The sequence below is a fragment of the Plectropomus leopardus genome, chromosome 2 (assembly GCF_026936395.1).
Source record: "Plectropomus leopardus strain MGB_pleo_1.0 chromosome 2, ASM2693639v1, whole genome shotgun sequence".
NCBI classification, from domain to species: Eukaryota; Metazoa; Chordata; class Actinopteri; order Perciformes; family Serranidae; genus Plectropomus; species Plectropomus leopardus.
The window spans coordinates 30,612,417-30,632,648 of record NC_142177.1 but is presented as its reverse complement, the minus strand read 5'-3'; the positions used below and the strand labels follow the sequence as shown (position 1 = coordinate 30,632,648).

At 39.4% G+C, this 20,232-nt stretch overlaps 1 protein-coding gene across 8 annotated transcripts in view; it reads left to right on the top strand.

Moving 5' to 3' along the window:
* Positions 1-749: 749 nt before the first annotated feature.
* wnk2 (WNK lysine deficient protein kinase 2) overlaps positions 750-20,232 on the top strand; it is a 47,662-nt gene continuing 28,179 nt past the window's right edge. For 3 of the 8 annotated variants that reach the window (XM_088090684.1, XM_088090675.1, XM_088090667.1), the window contains exons 1-9: positions 751-2,207; positions 11,035-11,207; positions 12,134-12,354; positions 13,833-13,990; positions 15,541-15,629; positions 15,833-16,052; positions 17,514-17,781; positions 18,875-19,179; positions 19,293-20,150. In XM_088090684.1, the coding sequence (XP_087946810.1) occupies positions 1,548-2,207; positions 11,035-11,207; positions 12,134-12,354; positions 13,833-13,990; positions 15,541-15,629; positions 15,833-16,052; positions 17,514-17,781; positions 18,875-19,179; positions 19,293-20,150 (2,952 nt within the window). In that variant the 5' untranslated portion in view covers positions 751-1,547. Of the gene's footprint in view, positions 2,208-11,034; positions 11,208-12,133; positions 12,355-13,832; positions 13,991-15,540; positions 15,630-15,832; positions 16,053-17,513; positions 17,782-18,874; positions 19,180-19,292; positions 20,151-20,232 lie in introns of all 8 variants that reach the window. The other 5 variants (XM_088090659.1, XM_088090652.1, XM_042507922.2 and 2 more) reach the window with 3 other exon arrangements.

Genomic DNA, 20,232 nt, shown 5'->3' with positions numbered 1-20,232 from the left:
ACTAATTTATTTATTATGTTTATTGCTATTATCATAATGTGTATTAATCTTTTATCTGCTTCCTTATTTATTTACTTTTTTTTGTGTTTTCATTTACATGCTTGTGTGTGTGTTTTGGGAGGTTAGGTTAGATTTTGGTTTTATTGTATAAAGCACTTTGTGTTACAGTTCATCTGTATGAAAAGTGCTATACAAATAAAGTCTGACTGATTGATATAGTATGTCGTTCAAAATAGCATAAAAATGAAAAGTATATAGTATGTCCAAAATATCATACTAAGTTATGGATATAATATGCCACAAAAAGTCAAAAGAAGTCATTAAATAATACAATAATATAATAATAACAACACTAGAAAATAACACAAAAAACAATACAATAAATTCAATATAAAATAAAATAAAATAAAATAATATAATATAATATAATATAATATAATATAATATAATATAATAGTAACCTGCAAAAGCATATTATTGTGGAATAATTCGAAATCACAGCGTGAAAACACTGTATGCAGTGTGTTTCACAGAGAGATTATTAACGAAAGCATGTCATATTCTTAATAACTACTGTATTCATCTGCCTCCCTGCACGGGCTTCATGTGAGTATAATAATAAGATGGGGGACGGTGCGTCTTATTCCGTAGCCCTTAATTTCTCGCAGCGTCTCTCCTGGTTGGTAGGTTCTGATAGACATGCTCCCATTGGAGGCTTAGCGCGTCACGCGGAGGGCGGATGGTGATGTGGTCCACGCAGTCTGTGTGTCACGGAAGGCTGAAGGAGCCACCTAAAAGAAGCGTGCCGAGTTATTGGATACGTGTTGTTGCTAGGGGCGTGGGCAGTGGCGTGAAATATTCTAGCTTTCCCGAACGTAAAAGAGATGAAATATAGGAAGACAACAGTCGTATCAGCTGGACGACAGCTGCGCGGAGAGCTGACTCAACCTGAGGGAGACTGTGCCGCAGTGAGCATTATCTGATAAGCGCTTCTGCTCCCTCCAGGACATGGAGAAGGGAAAAGTGGGTAGTTAAAGCGACAAGCTGAGGTCTCACTTCTCGGAACTTATTCAGATTTTCACCCGGAACACCTGCTGGTTATTTGCATCGAGCTGTTGGAGGAGTCTCTGACAGCTGCGCACTTGCTCGTCCCGTGATGTGTCTTTGGAGGGATTAGTTAAACATCCTGGCCTGTCCACTGTAAGCCACCGTCTGCGGAACGAATCACATTCATATAGTTTTCGCTGTAGCTTATGCAATGTGGAGGGAAGTGTTTGTGAGCTCATAGGTTGAACCGGCAATGACATCAGGCTTAACTTGAATAGCTCTGCGCTGTATTGCAGCACCGGGGCGTGAGGTGGCAATGCGCGCATCCTCCGAGCTGGACATCTTTGTGGGGGTGTCCTAAACAAAACCAAGGCATAGGGCCACATACATCCTGAGCTGGCGAACTGCGTCACTGAGTGTTGCAGGTAGGCAGCAAACTCCTCCATCAGAGGGGCATCATCCTCCCTGCACAATGTTAAGCGCTTAACAATCTACCGGGGATGGATTCGGCGGATCAGTCGAGCAAAGATCCGCCGCTGGGATCCACATTTTCCTCAGCACCCAATTTAGACTCGGACATTAATGCAAACGCCCGCAGACCTGTTTATCAGAATGGGACGGACCACAATGTCAACATCCAGATCGCAGCCCTGCGAGGAGCCAGTGACCCCAGCGCGTACCCGTCCACTGACTACCGCGCGCTGGTGCGCCAGAGGTTCATCCGGCGGAGTTTGTGGGTGTCAGACTCCGAGGAGCAGCAGCCGGTGGACACGCAGGAGTGTGTCAACAGCAGCCAGGTGCCCCACATTGACCTGCGGACCATCGTTGATCGGACCCGGGTTCTGCACGGAGCCCGCCTCGGCCTCCAGGAGAGTTCAAGCACGGAGAGCCAGGTGGCGCTGAAGGACACGGAGAGCCTGAGCAGGGACGAGGAGAAGGGAGACAGGAGCGAGCCAAAGGTAGAGGTCACGCCCTCGGATGTCACAGGTAAAGCAGGGAGTGACGAGAACGAAGAGGAGCCCGGGATGAAGGCTGTGTCCACCTCACCCGGGGGGCGCTTCCTCAAGTTTGATATTGAGCTGGGCAGAGGGTCCTTCAAGACCGTCTACAAAGGTCTGGACACCGACACCTGGGTCGAAGTGGCGTGGTGTGAACTTCAGGTTGGTTTATTGATCATTCAAGTCAATCATCCAGTAATAGCAGTGGCGTGTCCAGATTTTTTTTTTCCTGGGGTGGCCTATGTGGGGAACTGACTTATGCAGGGGTGAAGTACAAGCGCTGCTGCAGGCACACGTGTCAGCATAGATTTGATTTAACATTTTTAACCTCACTACCCATACCAGCTTTAATTAATAACATGCAGTGTTTTAGCTTTCTGTTTATGATTTAGTTTAAAAGATAACTAGATCAAGCAATCACAACACAACAGAGTGACACCACACAAATGTAAAATATCACTTCCATATATTGTTAAAGAAATTGTTGCTCCAAAATAAAAAACAGTACAATATCAAGTATAAAGTGCCGACAAAAATAAAATGAATAACTCTGTGTGAACAAACTTTTTAACAGCTCTGGCACTTTACTGCCTCTCAGATTTAGACAGAATTGCACATATGAACCAAAATTCAGTTTACTTGTCAAACAGTTCAAACTAATTGGGCAAAAAACAATCATAATGTGGTGGCAAATCAGATCTCAGAGTTGGCCCACCCCCAGGTCACTCCCTAGACACCCCTCCAAATAATAGCAGGGGTGTCAAAGTCAGCGTAGTTCGGGCCACATACAGCCCAATCTGATGTCAAGTGGGCTGGACCAATAAAACCATCAGATGATTTACAGTTTAACAAACTTTGATTCAGGTAAAAAAAAAAAAAGATTTACAGTTTATAGTTTATAGTTTATGTCCTGAACTCAAATATTTCAGTTATTATCTGGAATTGTGGAGCAATGTTTTTTTATAACCCCTCAAATTTTTATATTCTAAGTAATTTCAACAGAGAAATGTGGGACTTTTACTTTGGAATATTTCTAAATTTATATTATTAAAATGCTTGATTTTTTGTCTGTATATGTTCAGAGATATCCTCAGCTGGAACGTACCAGTCAGTGTCAGGAATGATCTCATTTTTATTTACAGCAAAAACAAAAAAAAATCAAAGAATACAGACAATCTCCTCAAAAACATGTTAATAGGCCAAATGATACCAAGAACGGGGCAATAAAATAGTTTCCGTACTCGGAAAAAAGAAAAAAAATCTCTCACTCTACAGCTTGGAGCTCTACTACACAATAAAAGGTCTGTGCTTGAAATTCATTGTACTTGAAACTTAAGTGTGTTTATTACAAACTTGACCACGGCTTTAGTCATTGTGCAGCCTTTTGCGCAGGTTGTCCAGATGACACCCTTTCTTTTTTCTATATTGCACATTTTTTTAATTGAAAGTTTGAATAACAAATCAAAGATACATAACAAAAAAGTATCATCAGATACAAACACTTTCCTAAATGCGTACTAGAGATGGGGAAAAAGAGAACAACTACAACTAAAGGAATAAAATAAAATCAAAGTAATAAAGTAATAATACTGACAGATAATACTCACACACTTACAGTATCCTCATGGTTAAAGCCAGCAATATTTCGGTTACATTAGACTACACTGACCCCTAAATCACATGTAGCCAGCCAGTGAAAGGGCAAACTGGCTTGATTTCTTTCAAAAATGTGAAGAAGGAACTGAATAACCTGAAAGATGAAAATAACCCGAAATTAGCAAGAAATGAGTAAAAAGTAAATTACCTGAAAATTAGCACAATTGAAGGAAAAAACAAACAAACAAACAAACAAGGGAATTATCTGAAAACAAATTGCTTAAAATAATAATAATAATTCTGTAACATAATTTTCAACATATAATTATGATCATTATTGTTTTTCTGAACATTTCTTCTACATTTTTGAAAATAATTCTCTAATCTACTAATTTTTTGCAGTTTGCAGGACATTTCTTGCCAAGATGTTAATAACCTTTTTTCCCATGTTTTCTAGAGAAAGCACAAGAAAATCAATGATGATCCAGATTTCGAAAGGTTAAAATCATTGAAAGTTCTGGTAAAGTCATGGAATTTTGGTTTTATGTAATGCAGTTGTGACCGTAATCTACTGTAAATTACCTTCCAAGTAATGTAACCTAACAGCATATTTATATCTGTAGCTATCGCCGTAAAATACCTCTAATATGTGTTGATATGTGAAGTTTTTTTGTCATCACAAGCGTTTTTCAATTTCCTCACCACATTCTGTCTCTCCCTTCATGTCTGCAAGCGATATGTGATCATTTCATATCTGATCATCTAACCACCTAGTAGTGTAACCAGATCATAACAAACTCTCAGGACGGGGTCTGTCAGGTAGTAAATTGTTAATGAAGGGTCCATTACAGGGTCTTTACACTGCTGACATAAGCACCCATTTTACAGGGGGCTTAACATCCAGAGTGAAAACGGATTATTGTCAGATTATTGTTATTTATGTGGCTATTTCCTGCCTTTTGTTCTCCTTCTCTTAGGTTCAGCATGTTCAGGAGCAGCAGCCGCTCAGCAGATTCAGTCATTTATGTTGTTTTATGCTTTCTTACTGACGACAAGCTTTGTATCAGCAAAATAGTGGTTCTATTGTTTTTATAATCTCATATTGCTGGAGTGTTTCGGCGTACAGCACCCAGATTAGGAGCTTCATTCTGTTTTCCATAATGTTTTCGTTAATGAGCCATCATTTAAATATTTGTCCTCACTGGGGAACTGAGGAAAGGCATCGGTCAGAGTGTTATCGCAGGGCAGAGTGAGGAGGAAGTGTCATGTAGCTTTTTACTTTTTTGTCAGCGCTAACATTGCACCAGCTTTCCCTCTCTTAATTCTCAGCCATCATTTAGTTTTGACGTTAATGAGACATCTGTATTCTTCTTTTCCGCTGCATACTTTATTGAATTATGCACTGAACTGAAGTGCCCACCACCCTAATGCAAGGTGTCAGCACTTGAACTGTGGACACGCTAATTTGTATTTTGTATTTTTCCTAATTAAGTTTTTTGCCCGCGATCGCGATCTGAGTCATTTGATATACTTATATTTAACTGGATAATACAGCTGCACAGCGCACACTTCAAGTACTTAAAAGTTATTAAAATCAGTCAAGTGGATATGCTTGACAATTTAACAGCTCTGCAATACAATACAAAAAAAATGTTTGCATCCAAACCGTTCATTAAGGTTTTTTTTAATTTTATTTTTCCAAAATAACAAAGCAAACAAACTAAAAATATTTTTATATGACTCTCATCACTGTTTCACTTCATGCAGCATTTTACTTAACAAACTAAAATGTCTTCAGAAATTGACTTGTGCTCAAATCTACCTAGTGTAGCACTTTAATAAAAGAACAGAACAATATAAATTAGTAATATTATCTCAGTTCCACTTCACAGTACTGTTGTAGCTGAATTTTAACATTCCCAGTCACAACAAATAAAAAATCGGTTACAATTCTGCTTATTACAGCATTACATTAAACCTGCTCACTAAAAATGAACAACAAAAATTTTAATTCCATTTAAAGTGATGTTGCAGCTTAAGTTGATCATGAAAAAAAAATCAGTTTCTAATTATTGGAGTCGCAGCATTACAATAAAACCTGAATATCTGCCACCAATCGTGCTCTTCATATACGAAACTTTTGTGATGGTGGATATAAACAAGGATCAGGTCGGGCGCATGCTCAAAATAACCGATCCTGATGAATTAAAAAAATGTGTCGATCGGGCCAGATACCGATCCCTCTGATCGGATCGGGACATCCTCAGTGTTTTGAATTGTTTAATGGACAGGGGGCCAATATAAATAGACTCATAGCAGTGACAGCTCACTGCATGACTAATCTGTGTATGTGGTAATCTAATGATCAGTTTAGATGTCATCCATGTGATACACACGGAGATTAGCCTGCAGACGGTAGTTGCCCTTTCAGGACCTGCTCTGTCTGTCCAAAGCAAAAAGCTGCGTGGAAATTACATGTGAGAACACTAAAATTAAGTATCTTACCGCTGTAAGAAATGACTCTAGCTATGCAGTAATCTCCAGTGAAACGGAAGCACAGCCGCCGGCTTTAAAACTGAATCTACTTTCGACAAACACACAGAACAATACATATGTGTCATTTTAAAGTTTTGGATATGTGAGAGAAGACTACCGATTTTCGTTGGAAATTGGTTATGTGGGAGCCTCTGTTTTAACTCTTTAAGACCTGAGCTAATAGGTTTGATTTCTTTCAAAAATATGGTGAGAAGGAAATGAGAACCTAATGAGACATTTTGTGCAGCTATACGTTTTTTGCTTAACGAATCATTTTGCCAAATTTAAATTGGCACCTTTGTTTTAGTCAATGCCCTGGCTGATAGCAGTGTACTCGAGTTAAGACATTTCGTAGTGGCCAAAAAATCAAGCTGGTTCAGGCTGAGTCAGCATCTTTTACGAGCCTTTAATTTACTTTAGATGATCGTAATGAGAATAACGTTTGTGACTTTAAGGCGAAGCCCTGCAGCTGTACAGATTTAGTGCGGCTTCAGAACGAACAGAGCCTTTGCTTTTTTTGTCTTCTTACTCTTACAGAGTCTAGGCTCTCCCTGTCAGGCCCGAGGGAATAAGTAATTCAAATCACAGCCCAACTCAATCAGGACATAGAATTAAATTACTATTACATTGTGCTTATTTCACTGCTCTTTTGGCAACAACACACATCCAGATTCCAGTGAGGCAAAATCTGAAACTGAAATTCTCTGTTTTGTAGAAGCACACTCAATAATACACATGTAAGGAGGCTCATTGGGACGCAAAACTTCATTGCAGCCCTCAAAGCGAGCCCTCGATTGTGCACGGCATAATAAATTATCTCCCGTTATATCCCACATTTCAGCCTCTCCTGTTGTACCTTGAATTTGATAACACAGGATTGATACTCGGTGTGGCCCATACAGGAGTAAAACACTAACTGCAGTTTTTTAAGTCATCATTAGGGAGCTAAAGTGAGCCTCAAGTCTTTTTTCAGTAATTCTTGTCTAATATAAAGTTTATTGATCAAATATATAAGAAAAACAAACGAGAATAAATTTGTATGTATTCACTTTTTTTGCGCCTTTTCAAACATGGATTAGGGGAGACGGGGGACAGTTGCAACACTTTTTGGATTTCTCTCAGTAACAGAGACTCAGGACTAGACAAACCAAATTTTACTATACAGGGTTCCCATAGTCATGGAAAACCTGGAAAAGTTACATCAGTTTAATACCTCCATCCCTTCTTGAAAGCAGCTTATTCATTTAAGACATTTAATAACCCTTTAAGGCCAAAGTTAATTTTTTAAAAAAATATTTTTTAATTTTTTAAGTTTAATTTTTTTTTTATTTTTGTATTTTCAAATTTGAGACAGTCCTTGAACCTATCATTGGGGACGCTGAAATTATATATTATATTTAGGATGGACTTTTAATTCCTTTTTCACAAAACTGTAGCTCAGCAAAGATGGCAAATACAATTTAGTTCAAGGAGAAGAGTACTTGTTTCGGATGTGTATCAGGAAAGGCATGATGAGCTCTGCAGTGAGTGTATGTACAGTGTGTTTGTGTGTGTGTGTGTGTGTGTGTGTGTGTGTGTGTGTGTGTGCATTGGAGCAGGTTTTTTCGGAGAGATCTTGTGATCTTTAGTAAATGTGTTTGCTGTGCATTCTTGTTCAGTTTTGTTAATTACATATTTATTTTCCCCCCTTTTTTATTTACTTTTGTGCATGTTAAGTAACAGTGGGTGTATGTTCAGTGTGTGTGCGTGTGTGTGTGTGTGTGTGTGTGTGTATTTGCATTAGAGCAGGTTCTTCGGGGTGATCTTGTGATGATGTAACCTTTCTGTCCCTGGTGGTGAGGCCCTCTGTGCCTCACTAACAAAAAGCAAGAGCAACTTAAATAATGTGTCTCTACTGTCTGCACACAGTGTGTGTGTCTTTGAGTGTGAGACAAAGAGTGAGACAGCAGAAAATATAGATGCTCACAGGGGGAGATTTTAGGAATAGCCAGATCCCACTGTCGAACAAACCAAGCCGCGAGTCTTGTTACTTATTTACTCACTAAATGTTGATCAAACATCTGCTGAGCAAGTTGTTTACCCAAAATTAGCAATTTATGCAATGCGATTTAGTAAATATGCAAAAAACCCTCTCCCACTTTGAGATCTGTGTCTCACTGTTGAACAGTATTTGTCTCGTTTGATGGCTTAGTAATGAACGCTAAACATGGATTTATACCCCCGTGGTATAACACACACAGATGTGTCTGGAGAGTGAATCCTGCTGATGCAGCCCTCTGCACCAAGACAGAGAGAGAGGAGAGAGGGAGAGGGCGGGTTCAGCCCAGGACAGCGAGGAAGACTTGTAGTATTTGATGCAATACAAGAGCTCGCCATATTAATTGCAGTGTTTTGTCTTTACCTCTCCACACTCTGTTAGATTCGAATGACAGCGCTGTTAATACAATTCCTCTTACTGTTTTTATTATGCAAAGCATTTTGTGAAGCAGAATCTTGTGTAAGTGCCACACCCTGCTCCCATTCTCTCGCTGTAAAGAATCATCTGTATGTAAACTACCCGGGAAATTTGACAATATTAACAAAAAAGTGAGGTTTAATATGCTTGTTCTCTGTAAGGAATCAGCAGTATGACAGTAGCTACAGCAGGGAGGCGTATCCTTCACAATACTGCTCGTAATCTAAACCGCATGAGGCAGCTGCACACTGCATAGGTCACTACGGGCTGTGAATGAAATCCGATTCCCCAGCATCAGTCAATAATCAATGCCAAGTGATGTACAGTACGTTATTGTGCCTCGCAGACATTTAAAACACTAAATGCAGCCTCATCGTCACCATTAAACTGTGTGTATTGAGACTGCTGGTGAGAAAATCCAGAGGTCACTCAGCATTTGTCGCGGCCGAGGCCATTGGGCTGTATCTGCCATGCTGACTGGAGAGAAACAGAAATGTAGAGGATGTTCGCCGTCAGCTGTTTTACTATTTATACAACAGTTCAGGGAAGGCAGGGGCCAAAATATTGATCAAGTATACAGAGATTCACTCTGGCTTGTGAACCCAAAGATGTATGATTTAAACTCTGAAGATTTGTACACAGTAAAAATATCAAAGATTGAATTTTTCTTGATCTTTTGGGCATTTTGATAGAAAATAATTATTCTCCAGCTTGCTGTGATAAACTCTTAATGGTCTTCTTCCCTGCAGCAACACTTTGACATTTACTGATTAAAAATGCTATTTAATCTTTTGTTTATCTGTTGTGACAGATGTGTCTGTGTCTGTATGACAACACCAGATTAAATAAGGATTTTACTTTTTTTGTGAATGTAGTCAGGATTCCACTAATAGTTGTGTAGATATCTGGTGCCATTTGTTTTAGAGGGGAGATTTTTTTTTTTAAAAAGAAGAGTAAATAGTTCAAGCCCCCATGTTTACGCACTCTAAATGCCAAGGTTGTGTTCACTCTAAACATGAGCCGCAGGTAGCTTTAACACAGCTCCACTCCTGAAGTAATGTCAGAGTATTTCAAGCAGTGGTTCCCAACTGGTGGGTCGCGGTCCAAAAGTGAGTCACAGGTCCATTCTGAATGGACCATAATAACACGCAGCCATTTAAAGTTTGTGAAAAACTGTCTGTTTTTTTTTTTTTTTTAACGCTCCTCAAAGCTACTTTTTTTCCTTGAGCGTCCTCCATGAGTTCATCCCACATGATATGTCGATTTGTTAAAGGAAATTTGAAAATGAAATGCTAATTTTTGTTTTTAAAGTATTAAATAATAATTGTAATAAATAGTGTAATTGTAGCACCCCCCCCTCCCCCTCATTTTAATGAAAAGCCACTGGTTTGAAGGGCATGTTTACTTTAAAAAAGGTTGGTAATTTTTTTTTCCTACAGAGGTCTGGGCTAAGCCCCGATGACCTCAAATGATAGGCCCTGGGTTTTACTAATTGCATTTTATTCTTGCAATATGTTTTATTTCATTGTGTTTTATGCGAAATCTGATAATCTTCACAGATCAAAACCACTTTTATGATTTTTAAAGCCAGAATGCAATCACCAAAAGTAAATCACTATAGTGACACTAGAAATAAACTACTACATAAAAGCTTAAGAGTTCAAGAGTGGGATATTTACTGATGGATTTAATGTCGTAAAACAAAACATGAAAGTCTCTTCAGCTTGTGTTAACCACAGACCTTATTCCATCTAACCAAAAACCCATTCAAAAAGCCCATAGACTTACAGACAAGGAAACCAGGAGCGCTAAAATGCTGACTCATTTCCAAGTTTTACGGCTCATTTCTGGGGCACTCTGTTACCACTTGATGTTAGGGTTGGGAATAATCCGATACAATATTATCACAATACTTTTGTCATGATACAATATTTTTGTAATTTCAAATGTGTTACGATATGCTGAGTATTTCAATAAGATATGTTAATTATATTCCCATATATTCCCATCCCATCTTTCTATCTTAAGATCTTTGCAGACTGTTCACCTTACTTTATACTTTTTATTGCAGCAAATAGTTATCTAGTGGACTGGCAAGGGTGATTGATTTTATTATCTTAGTAAGCTACCAAGAGTTTTATTTGTATTTATAATATAAATTATTAATTTAAAAAAACTTTGCACTTTATGTACAATTTTCTCCCCCACTCCCACTTGATACAAGTAAAACAAAGTCAATGACGATGATTCAGCCCCTCACGCTTGTTAAATTTGGACATGTTGAGCTCTGAGCTTCTCCTCTGTTAAGGCTTCAAAAACTAAAAAAAAAAAGAGTGGATGAACTTGGAATTCATTATTTGTCATGTTAAAAAAGCTAATTGTCTGTCTCCTTTTCTTCCAAAGGAACGGAAACTGTCCAAAGCGGAGAGACAGCGGTTCAAAGAGGAGGCAGAGATGTTGAAGGCTCTCCAGCATCCAAACATTGTACGATTTTATGACTTCTGGGAATCACCGGTGAAAGGGAAGAAGTGCATCGTTCTGGTGACGGAGCTAATGACCTCAGGGACACTAAAAACGTGAGCGTCAATATGAAATTACAAAAGAGAAACAGTTTTTTCATTATCTTTGTCAGTATGTTGGACAGGTTTTGGTAAGCTTCTTATCTTGTGTCCCTCTCAACCTTATACTTGACTGTAAATCACAGATTGTGAGACACAAATATTAGTCTCTTATTCCTGCTTCTATTATTCAGTTTAAAACAACCTTACAGTAAGGACCATTAGACCGACTACATTGTGTGTATCAAGTTTCATACTAATTGAATGACAACATTACAGTAAATCTAGTCCAGCAGAGACTGAAACTCAAAGATAAGGTTTTTGATTTTGTTTTTTTTTTTAAATAGTGATTTTAGAATTATTTTTCTTTCTAAAACGTAATTAATGAACACAATGTCTGTCCAACTAGAGAGATTAGTTTAAGAAAAGCACAGTCATTACAGATAAATACTAACTGTGTTTGCAGCTGATGCTTAGTGAAAGCAATAATCAGGGTTCCCACACATTGTCATGGACAAAATTTCAAAACTTTTCCATGATGTTTCAAGGACCCAAAATAATTATTTTGCTTGCCCCACTTGCCCAGGCATTTTTCAAACATTTAAGATTCAAACTCAGTCCCAGATAATCAATGTTCAAGGGCCGCCAAGTTCTTTTATAAATCCAACAATCATTTCTGTTTTTACAGTGTCTATCTTTAATCAATGGTGTAATTTTAGGGATTTTTTAAAACATGCCTTTCTAAAATTTAAAAAAAAAACAGACAATTTTAAGTTTTCTATAAGTGTTGCCAAAATATTTTAAAGAAAAAAAATGCCAAAAATTTAAAAAAGAAGAAAGAATTTAGAGGGGACAGACCTTGATGTGTTAGTTGGTCTTATAACATTTACTCTGTTTTGGAAAAACAAATGTCTGACACCTGCAACATCTCTGTCCACCTGCAGGTATCTGAAGCGCTTTAAGGTGATGAAGCCTAAAGTTCTTCGAAGTTGGTGCAGACAGATTCTCAAAGGCCTCCACTTCCTCCACACGAGGACTCCTCCGATCATCCACAGAGATCTAAAGTGTGACAACATCTTCATCACTGGTCCGACAGGCTCTGTCAAGATAGGAGACCTGGGACTGGCTACACTGAAGAGGGCCTCCTTTGCTAAGAGTGTTATCGGTTAGTCGTCAGTTACTGTAGTTGGCAAGACTTTTTTTTAAATGCGAAGGCGAAAATAAGAATTTTAAACCTGCAGTGATTTTTCGAGGCAGCGGAAACAAGCTGTGAATACAACGTTGACATCACAAAGTCCACTTGAACTACAGTATGCTGGAAGGTTATTTAGGGTTATTTCACATTGTCATAGACAAAATTTCAAAACTTTTCCATGACTTTAAAGGAGCAAAAGTCATGTTTTTTTTATTGCCCCACTTGCCTAGTGTTTTTCAAACATTTAAGATTCAAACTTCCCACATGATGTGTTGGAATGACAATACAAAAATAATTTTTATTATTACAGTTTCTGGCTGTGATAAATGGTGTCATTTTGAAACATGCCTTTATAATAATAATAATAATAAATTGCCCAAAATTAAAAAAAAAAATAAAATTGCCAAAACATGTTTTTTAAAAGATTTTTGAAAGAAACCATGCCTTTCAAACCCTATCTTCTTAATTTTTTTTAAAAAATGATAAAAATAGCCAAATAATTTTTTTATTTCTTTTTTTTGACATGCCTCGTGAGCAGACATGAAGGGGGAGACAGAACATGGAGAGAAAATTTAGAAACTTTAGTGGTGAACGAATAAAACAAAAACACGACAACCAAAATGTTGTCACACATCTACAAAGCTGCAATATGTCATCAGCTACAGAGAATATATAAATTCACCGTTATGTTACATTAATGTTATTTAATTTAATACACACATTTTTCTAGCCCTGGAAAATCTGATTGTGAATTTGTGTCCATGTCCTGGTTATTATCAAAATTAATAGCCTGGCACAAAAAAATGGTTTTGATCTGCAAAGCTAATTTATCCCTTCAGACAATGAATGTTTTTATATAACTCATTGTTTACATCAACCAACCATTACACTTAACTAAGGGCGGGTTACATGAGTATTAGGCTGCCTGCCTATAGTGTCCTCAGTTTCCAGTCAGATCGCTCGCTCATGCACAGCCTCTTGCCCAAATATCATCACTCGTGGCTCCAAAAAACCAAGATCTAAACGGTCGAAATGCTGAACTCTAGGCTTTAACGGTAGCTACATCTATCATTTTTCCAGTCTATTATTTTGGGATTTTTGCAACTCAACTCAACCTGAAAATCAGCATAGTGTCTCCGTTAAGCCCACCAGTTTTTTAAAAAGTAAAAATGCAAAAGAATCATATAACACATTTTTAAATGCAAACTAACACCATATCACCGTGTTTAAGTTGCACAGAACGTCCGACGTTTGCGTTTTTTACTTTTCAACCAGCTCCCTCCTGTCTGTCATTTGAATGATTGCTGAACTCTTGGAGTCACGATTAAGAAGCTGTGTTGGGTTTCAGTTCTGAACATCAGTATTGATCCTACTGAAATACAATGACACAGTGATAACTGTATGTGACTTAATAATTTGTCTCTCTCTCTCTTGCATTAATCCTCCAGGCACTCCGGAGTTCATGGCCCCTGAAATGTATGAGGAGCACTATGATGAGGCTGTGGATGTCTACGCCTTCGGGATGTGTATGCTGGAGATGGCCACCTCAGAATATCCGTACTCGGAGTGTCAAAATGCTGCTCAGATCTACCGCAAAGTCACCAGCGTGAGTTAACATTTAAAGCTGTTAAACTGGTTGCTGTCACAGCTGTTTTGAATTAGGTTTTGGTGTTTTTCACAAAATAGGCCAACCACGGTGTATAGGGGTGGGAGACATGTGCAGAGGTTCTAACCAGTGATTATTTTAACCATCAATAAATTATATATTCTTTAGTGGAGTGACTAACCATGCAGTCTTAAAAATATTAAAACTGCGTAAATCTTAGGCAAAGTAAGTGAGTCTTAAAATATTTGTATTTAAGAGTCACAAAGTCAACAAAGAGAAGTGCAGCCTTCAGCGAGCCGCCGTGCAAAATCTATAGAAAGCTGCAGCGGCCACTCCTAGCTTTGGCTGTTTGATTCTGTGGCAGCAAAACTAAAAGTTGAGGATAGTTTAACTTTGGCAGCAATTTGCAGCCGGAGAATACCGTATTCAATCAATAAACAGAGTTCTGTGTCTCCTGTGACATGCTGACCTTAAAAAATGTCATCCCGCCTGAAACACACGAAGATGCCTCCCAACAGAAAAATGTAATTACTGCAGCAAGCTGCACTTTTCAGCTGCTTGGTGTGTTTACAGCGAAACTCAGAAATGTATGTAACACGGCAATATTTACTTATAGTTTTCTAAAATGAGATACCAAAGCTACTGGTTAACCAGAGAAAGCAAAGCTGTGTTCACTATGAGTGAGTCGTTTTCAATGAATTCCTGCAACATGAAGGTAAAAACTGACGCCTGACACGTCGCTGCAGACCGACATGACGCGGTGAGGCGTCAACCAATTATATGTTTTTGTTTCTAACCGTGGCGCTGTGTTATACAGTTTAGTTAGCTGATGCTCCGTTAGCTGTATGTGCATTGCAGCGAACACACGGATGCAATGGAGTTGAGAAATGTGATGTTAAAATGGGGCTCGGACATTGGACAAAAGCATAGATATTTTTTGACCAAATACAAACTTCAGATGACTTTCAAAGAACGCAAAGTTTGAAGTGCTTTATGGCAAGGAGCAGACACACACACACACACACACACACACACAACGTAACTACATTAACAAACACTTGAGTACCTCAATGGCAACTCAGATCAAATCTAGCAGGTCGTGCTGTTGCTCTGTGGTTCATATTGTAAACACAGCATGAGGCTGTATCTGCATGGAATTTGGGAAGGATGCGTTTTAGTTATCTGGAATTCAAATTCTCTTTTTAAAAAGAGGGATTAATTATTTCTTTTTTCAGATGATACATTTTCCCGCCATAACCAGCAAATGCTTGGTATTTTTATTTTATAAATTACTCCTGCAGTGTATCATCATTAAAATTAATAATTATTGTAATTTTGAGCCATTCTTTGTGGATAAACTAATCACTCAACTAACAGCAGTAGCTTCTTAATCTCCAGAGTTGAGATGTCTGGAGTTTTGAAATGTGTTTTGAAAAGTTTGTAATTTTTGACACTGTAGACAGACAGTTACTCTACCTCCTCTGGTATGCAGGTAGTACAAGTGCTGCTGTTTTGAGTGTTGAGACATATAATGCTTGTTTGTTTTGCAGGGGGTGAAACCCGCCAGCTACAGCAAAGTCAGTGACCCAGAAATTAAGGAAATAATCGGGGAATGTATCTGCCACAGATGGGAGGAAAGGTAAGTGGAGCAGGACCTCTCTGACTGCGTCTCGGCGCTCGTTTTGCATGCAGGTAGAGGTGTTGTTTTGTTTCTGTTCCTGCAATGTGACGTCAATGCCAGTATTTGGCTCTGATGTTTCTGTGTGTTGTGCATCATTAGGTCAGATTATCATTGTAACCCGTAGCTCGGGGCAGTAGCTGGTGTTTGTGTATTTCCTGCAGGTACTCCATCAAGGACCTCCTGAACCACGCCTTCTTTGCAGAGGACACAGGCGTCAGGGTAGAGCTCAATGAAGACGACGATGGGAAGAAAACATCCATCGCTCTGAAGCTGTGGGTTGAAGATACCAAAAAGCTGAAGGGGAAATACAAGGATGCTGGTGCCATTGAGTTTTCCTTTGACTTGGTGAACGAGGTCCCGGAGGTTGTTGCCCAAGAAATGGTAAACAAATATTAAGTTGAAAAAGACAAATTTTCAACTTTTGCACCCTTAGCATTTTCCAAGTTCTGTTATTTTTGCCGTCGCTGTCGTAAAGACAACCAAATCACTTTATGTTTTCCTCAGAGCCTAAAAATGACCACTGTTTCCACAGTTACTTTGATGGTTCCTCCATTTCCACTACTGAGGATAATAACGCCAAAGAACTCTGATACTCTTTGGTAACTGGGAAAAACTATCATAAGCTACTGGGGAAATCAAAAAAGCACTTCTCGTTTTCCAGGCCTTGGAAAAGTCATGGAATTTTGTTGTTTGTAATGAAATTAACCATTACAGTAATCTTCTGTGGATAACCTTCCACATAACGTGACATAACAGCAAATTTGTTTTCTGTAGCTGCTGATGTATCTGTCTAATATGCATCGATGTGCGAAAATGTTTTGTTTAACATCACGTACTTTTCATTTTCTCCCTACGTACCACTAACTCTTAGCTGGAGTTATGTTTGAATAGTCTGAAGCAAATATATTTTAAGAACAGAAAAATTATGTTGTGGCGGTGTGGACTCCCCCCCCTCACTTTGACCTTGGCTTTTGTTTGCACTTGCCAGGCTTTGTCTACTAGCCTTGGAAAATAATCATTTTTGATAGGCTGGCTTGTGTCTGTTCAAACCAATTGACACTTCAAAAATAGCTCTTATATAGTGTGTAAGGAATATTAAGCTGCAGGTAACCATAGCAACAACACTGCTTTATGCTAAACTCTCATTAGTAAAACAGACCTGACTCTCATTGATTGAACTGGCTAAAAACTAATATGGGATGGTAATAGGAAGTGGTGGAATGTAACTAAGTACATTTACTAAAGTACTGTACTTAAGTACAAATTTAAGGTACTGTACTTGTACTTAAGGTGAGTATTTTCTCATCATGTCGTTTTCTATTACCCAACTACATTTCAGAGGGAAATATTGCACTTTTTCACTTCATTTATCTGTCAGCTTTAGTGGGTGTTTTTTTTCTAATGTTTAGCTTTAATTTTGTGTGTGTGTACTTTTACTTAAGTAAAGAAACTGAATACTTCTTCCACCACTGGCGATAAGTGTATTAGTATAAGAATACTGATACACACTGATGCAGCGGAGGAAATGTAGTGAGGTGCCTTTGATATATCAGGACAACTTGTTGTGGATTAGTATCATCTCACTTCATAAGTTTCTTGACTTTAACTCAATTGTGGGCCTGTTAATGCAGTGTAATGTAACTGGGAGTTGGTTAGTGGTCATGTCTGTAATCATACACTTGATTGATTGTACTGTATTGATTGAAACTGGAACAACTGATCAGTTGATCTTTGCTCTTCCAGGCAAAGAATGCCAATTTGTTGATTGATTTCATTACAGGTCTTGAATTACAACGTTAATTCATTATAAGCTGCAGCAAACATCTTACCTGTGTCTTGTAGGTTGAATCGGGTTTTTTCCTGGACTGTGATGTGAAGATAGTTGGGAAGTCCATCCGAGACCGCGTGGCTCTCATCAAGTGGAGGAGGGAGCGAACTTTCTCTTCGGGAAATGGCGAGGCAGCTGTGAAGAAGCCGCAGCAGAACCTACTGCAGGTGCCCGGTACCGCTGTACAACAGGCGCCCACATTATCTACGACAGACTACGAGGAGCAGGAGGTGGAGCAGCAGACCCTGATCTGCACCGTGCCAGCAACTACGTCTGCCACATGTGAGAACCTGCGAATAGATAGGACATGAATGTATAATATTTCGTACAACCTCAGTGTTATAGTTCATGCCCTGACACACCAAACTGACAAAGAACAAGTAGTGACGAAAGCTGGCTGTTGTGTCACCTTACATTGCCTAGGGATGGGTATCATTTGGGTTTTTTATGGTACTGGTGCCCAATCAATGCTTTCAAGACAGTACCTGTGCATAAACAGTGCCTATACATTTTTTGAAAGTAAAGCACAAAACGTCAACAACATGGAAGAATGCCTTTTCTTCTTCTTGAAGAGCTGTATCAGGAGGATTGATACACAACAAATAGCTCAAATAGTTCACACACCGTGCTGTTGTTTTTAACTCAATACTTTCATATTTATCCTTTTTTTAAAAAAAATATTGAATAATCTCCCCACAGCTAACTTTCAGTCATTATCTTGTTACCTTTAATATTTTTTTTTTCAATTTTCCAGACATTTCTTGCCAAGTTGCTTGTTGTATTTTCCCCGTGTTTTCAAAAAATTAAACCAATTTTCTCAGGTTTCAGAGGTTTAAATATGAACGAAAGGCATCTGAATGCAGCACAACAAAACTGATGTAAATCCAGCATCTGATATGAATCTCCGGTAGCCCTACATTTGTTTTTTTGTTTGTTTTTATTTCCTTTTTTTTGACCACCTGCTGCAAAGATAAACCAGTCTGATCCCACAAGATTTGTGTTGGGTCCTGTGGAATCCCAATTTCAATGCAGTCCTGGACCGATTAGTGTGAAGTTGTGCTGGACACACTGTAAAATTTAGGCTAACAGCTTGACATTGACTGATGTCGGCTTGGTGTGTCAAAACTAATCATCCATTGACAAGAAATAGCTCTGACAATGCTTTAAAATGTTAAATTGTATTTTGTGAATGTACACAAGAAAAGGTGACTGCAGTGTCTGAGTAACACCTATTAGTCATCAATGACACATCATCACCCACCTTTTGAATTTTAATGAGGTGCTACTCCTCCGTCTGCCTCTGTCCTTCCTCAGCGTCCTTCCTGCAGAGGGCATCACTGTGAATAAAAATGTTTTGTTATCTTTGTTATTACAGCTGACAGCGGAGTGAGCTCTACCATGCAATTAGATGATCTAAACAATCAGCAGAACGGCACCTACCAGTCGCTTCCAGAGCCCATCTCCACTGCTCAGATGGTCTACAGTCCTCCTGCGCAGGTTGACCCTCAGCTGCACCAGGGGCCCTACCAGCAACCCACAGCACAGGCCTCGCATGAAAACTACACACAAACATCTCCATTACACCAGGGAGCCTACCAGCAAACTACAAGTCATCTGCATCCTGGGGCCTATCATCAGCCTGCTGCACAACTGCACCAGGGGCCTTATCAGTCTCAAACAGTGAGTGACAGCATTTTTTATTTCTGTGGCATTTTAAAAAAAATCTTTCATTTGGTTTTTTGAGTTGTTTTCTGAAATAACAACCTTTGTATTTTCTTTTTTGGAATGATCAGCGTCACTACAGTCATCCCTTTGTATGTCATGACATCATCACTGAGAGCACAATGTGTTTTAGACGTGGAAGCACCTCCCTGGTGGAGGTGTTAAAGTGTAGGACACACTCTCTCACTAAGACAGAGAATATAAGCTGTCCATCACAGGATCTGACTTCGACAAAAAGCACAGAGGACTCAGCCCACGCCCCAGACTTCCTATCGTCTAACTTAGCCCAAAATCCATCATTATTATCTCCTCTCTTACCGCCACATCAACACTCTCATCATGACTCAGCAAGTCATTTCAATTCACCTCTGCTTCCCCTGAATTTACAACCTCCCGCAAAGCTCCGTCTGAGCATCCCACGCAGCCCACAGCCCTGCCGCCACTGCAAGGCTTGCATGTCTCTCCTCCTGAGGGATAAGACAAAGCAAGGTGCATCTCTGGGACACACACATATGCACTCTTTCTCCACATCTGCCCAGTTTTGTTCTAAGGCAGGCTCACCCACATCTCCTCCAGTCTCTCTTTCGGCCTCTCCCCCGCCATCGATCAGTCACCCAACCCTGGTGACGTCACCTTCGCATCTCTCCCCGCCCGCACACGTCCTGCTCCCTTGGAGTTTGTATGACGGTGGAGATCTCACTCTTCTCAACCACTGTCTCCAACACATCATAAGCCGCAGGACCAGTTCCCCCACCCTCTCTTCTACTCATCCGATTCACAGCCACGTGGAGGTCGGGGGTGCTGCATCCTCAGTAGTTGATCATACAGACAAGAGGCTGAGCCTGGACGTCCCACTCTTCTGTAGCCCAAATCTGGACAGAAATCAGCTGTTTTCAACACTTGACAGTGAAGGCAGAGCAGATCCACGGGTAGGTTAGAGAAGGAGGCTTCATGTAGGATACATGCCTGCTGTATCTTAGCTGCTTCGCTCCTCTGGCCTTTCCAAAACAG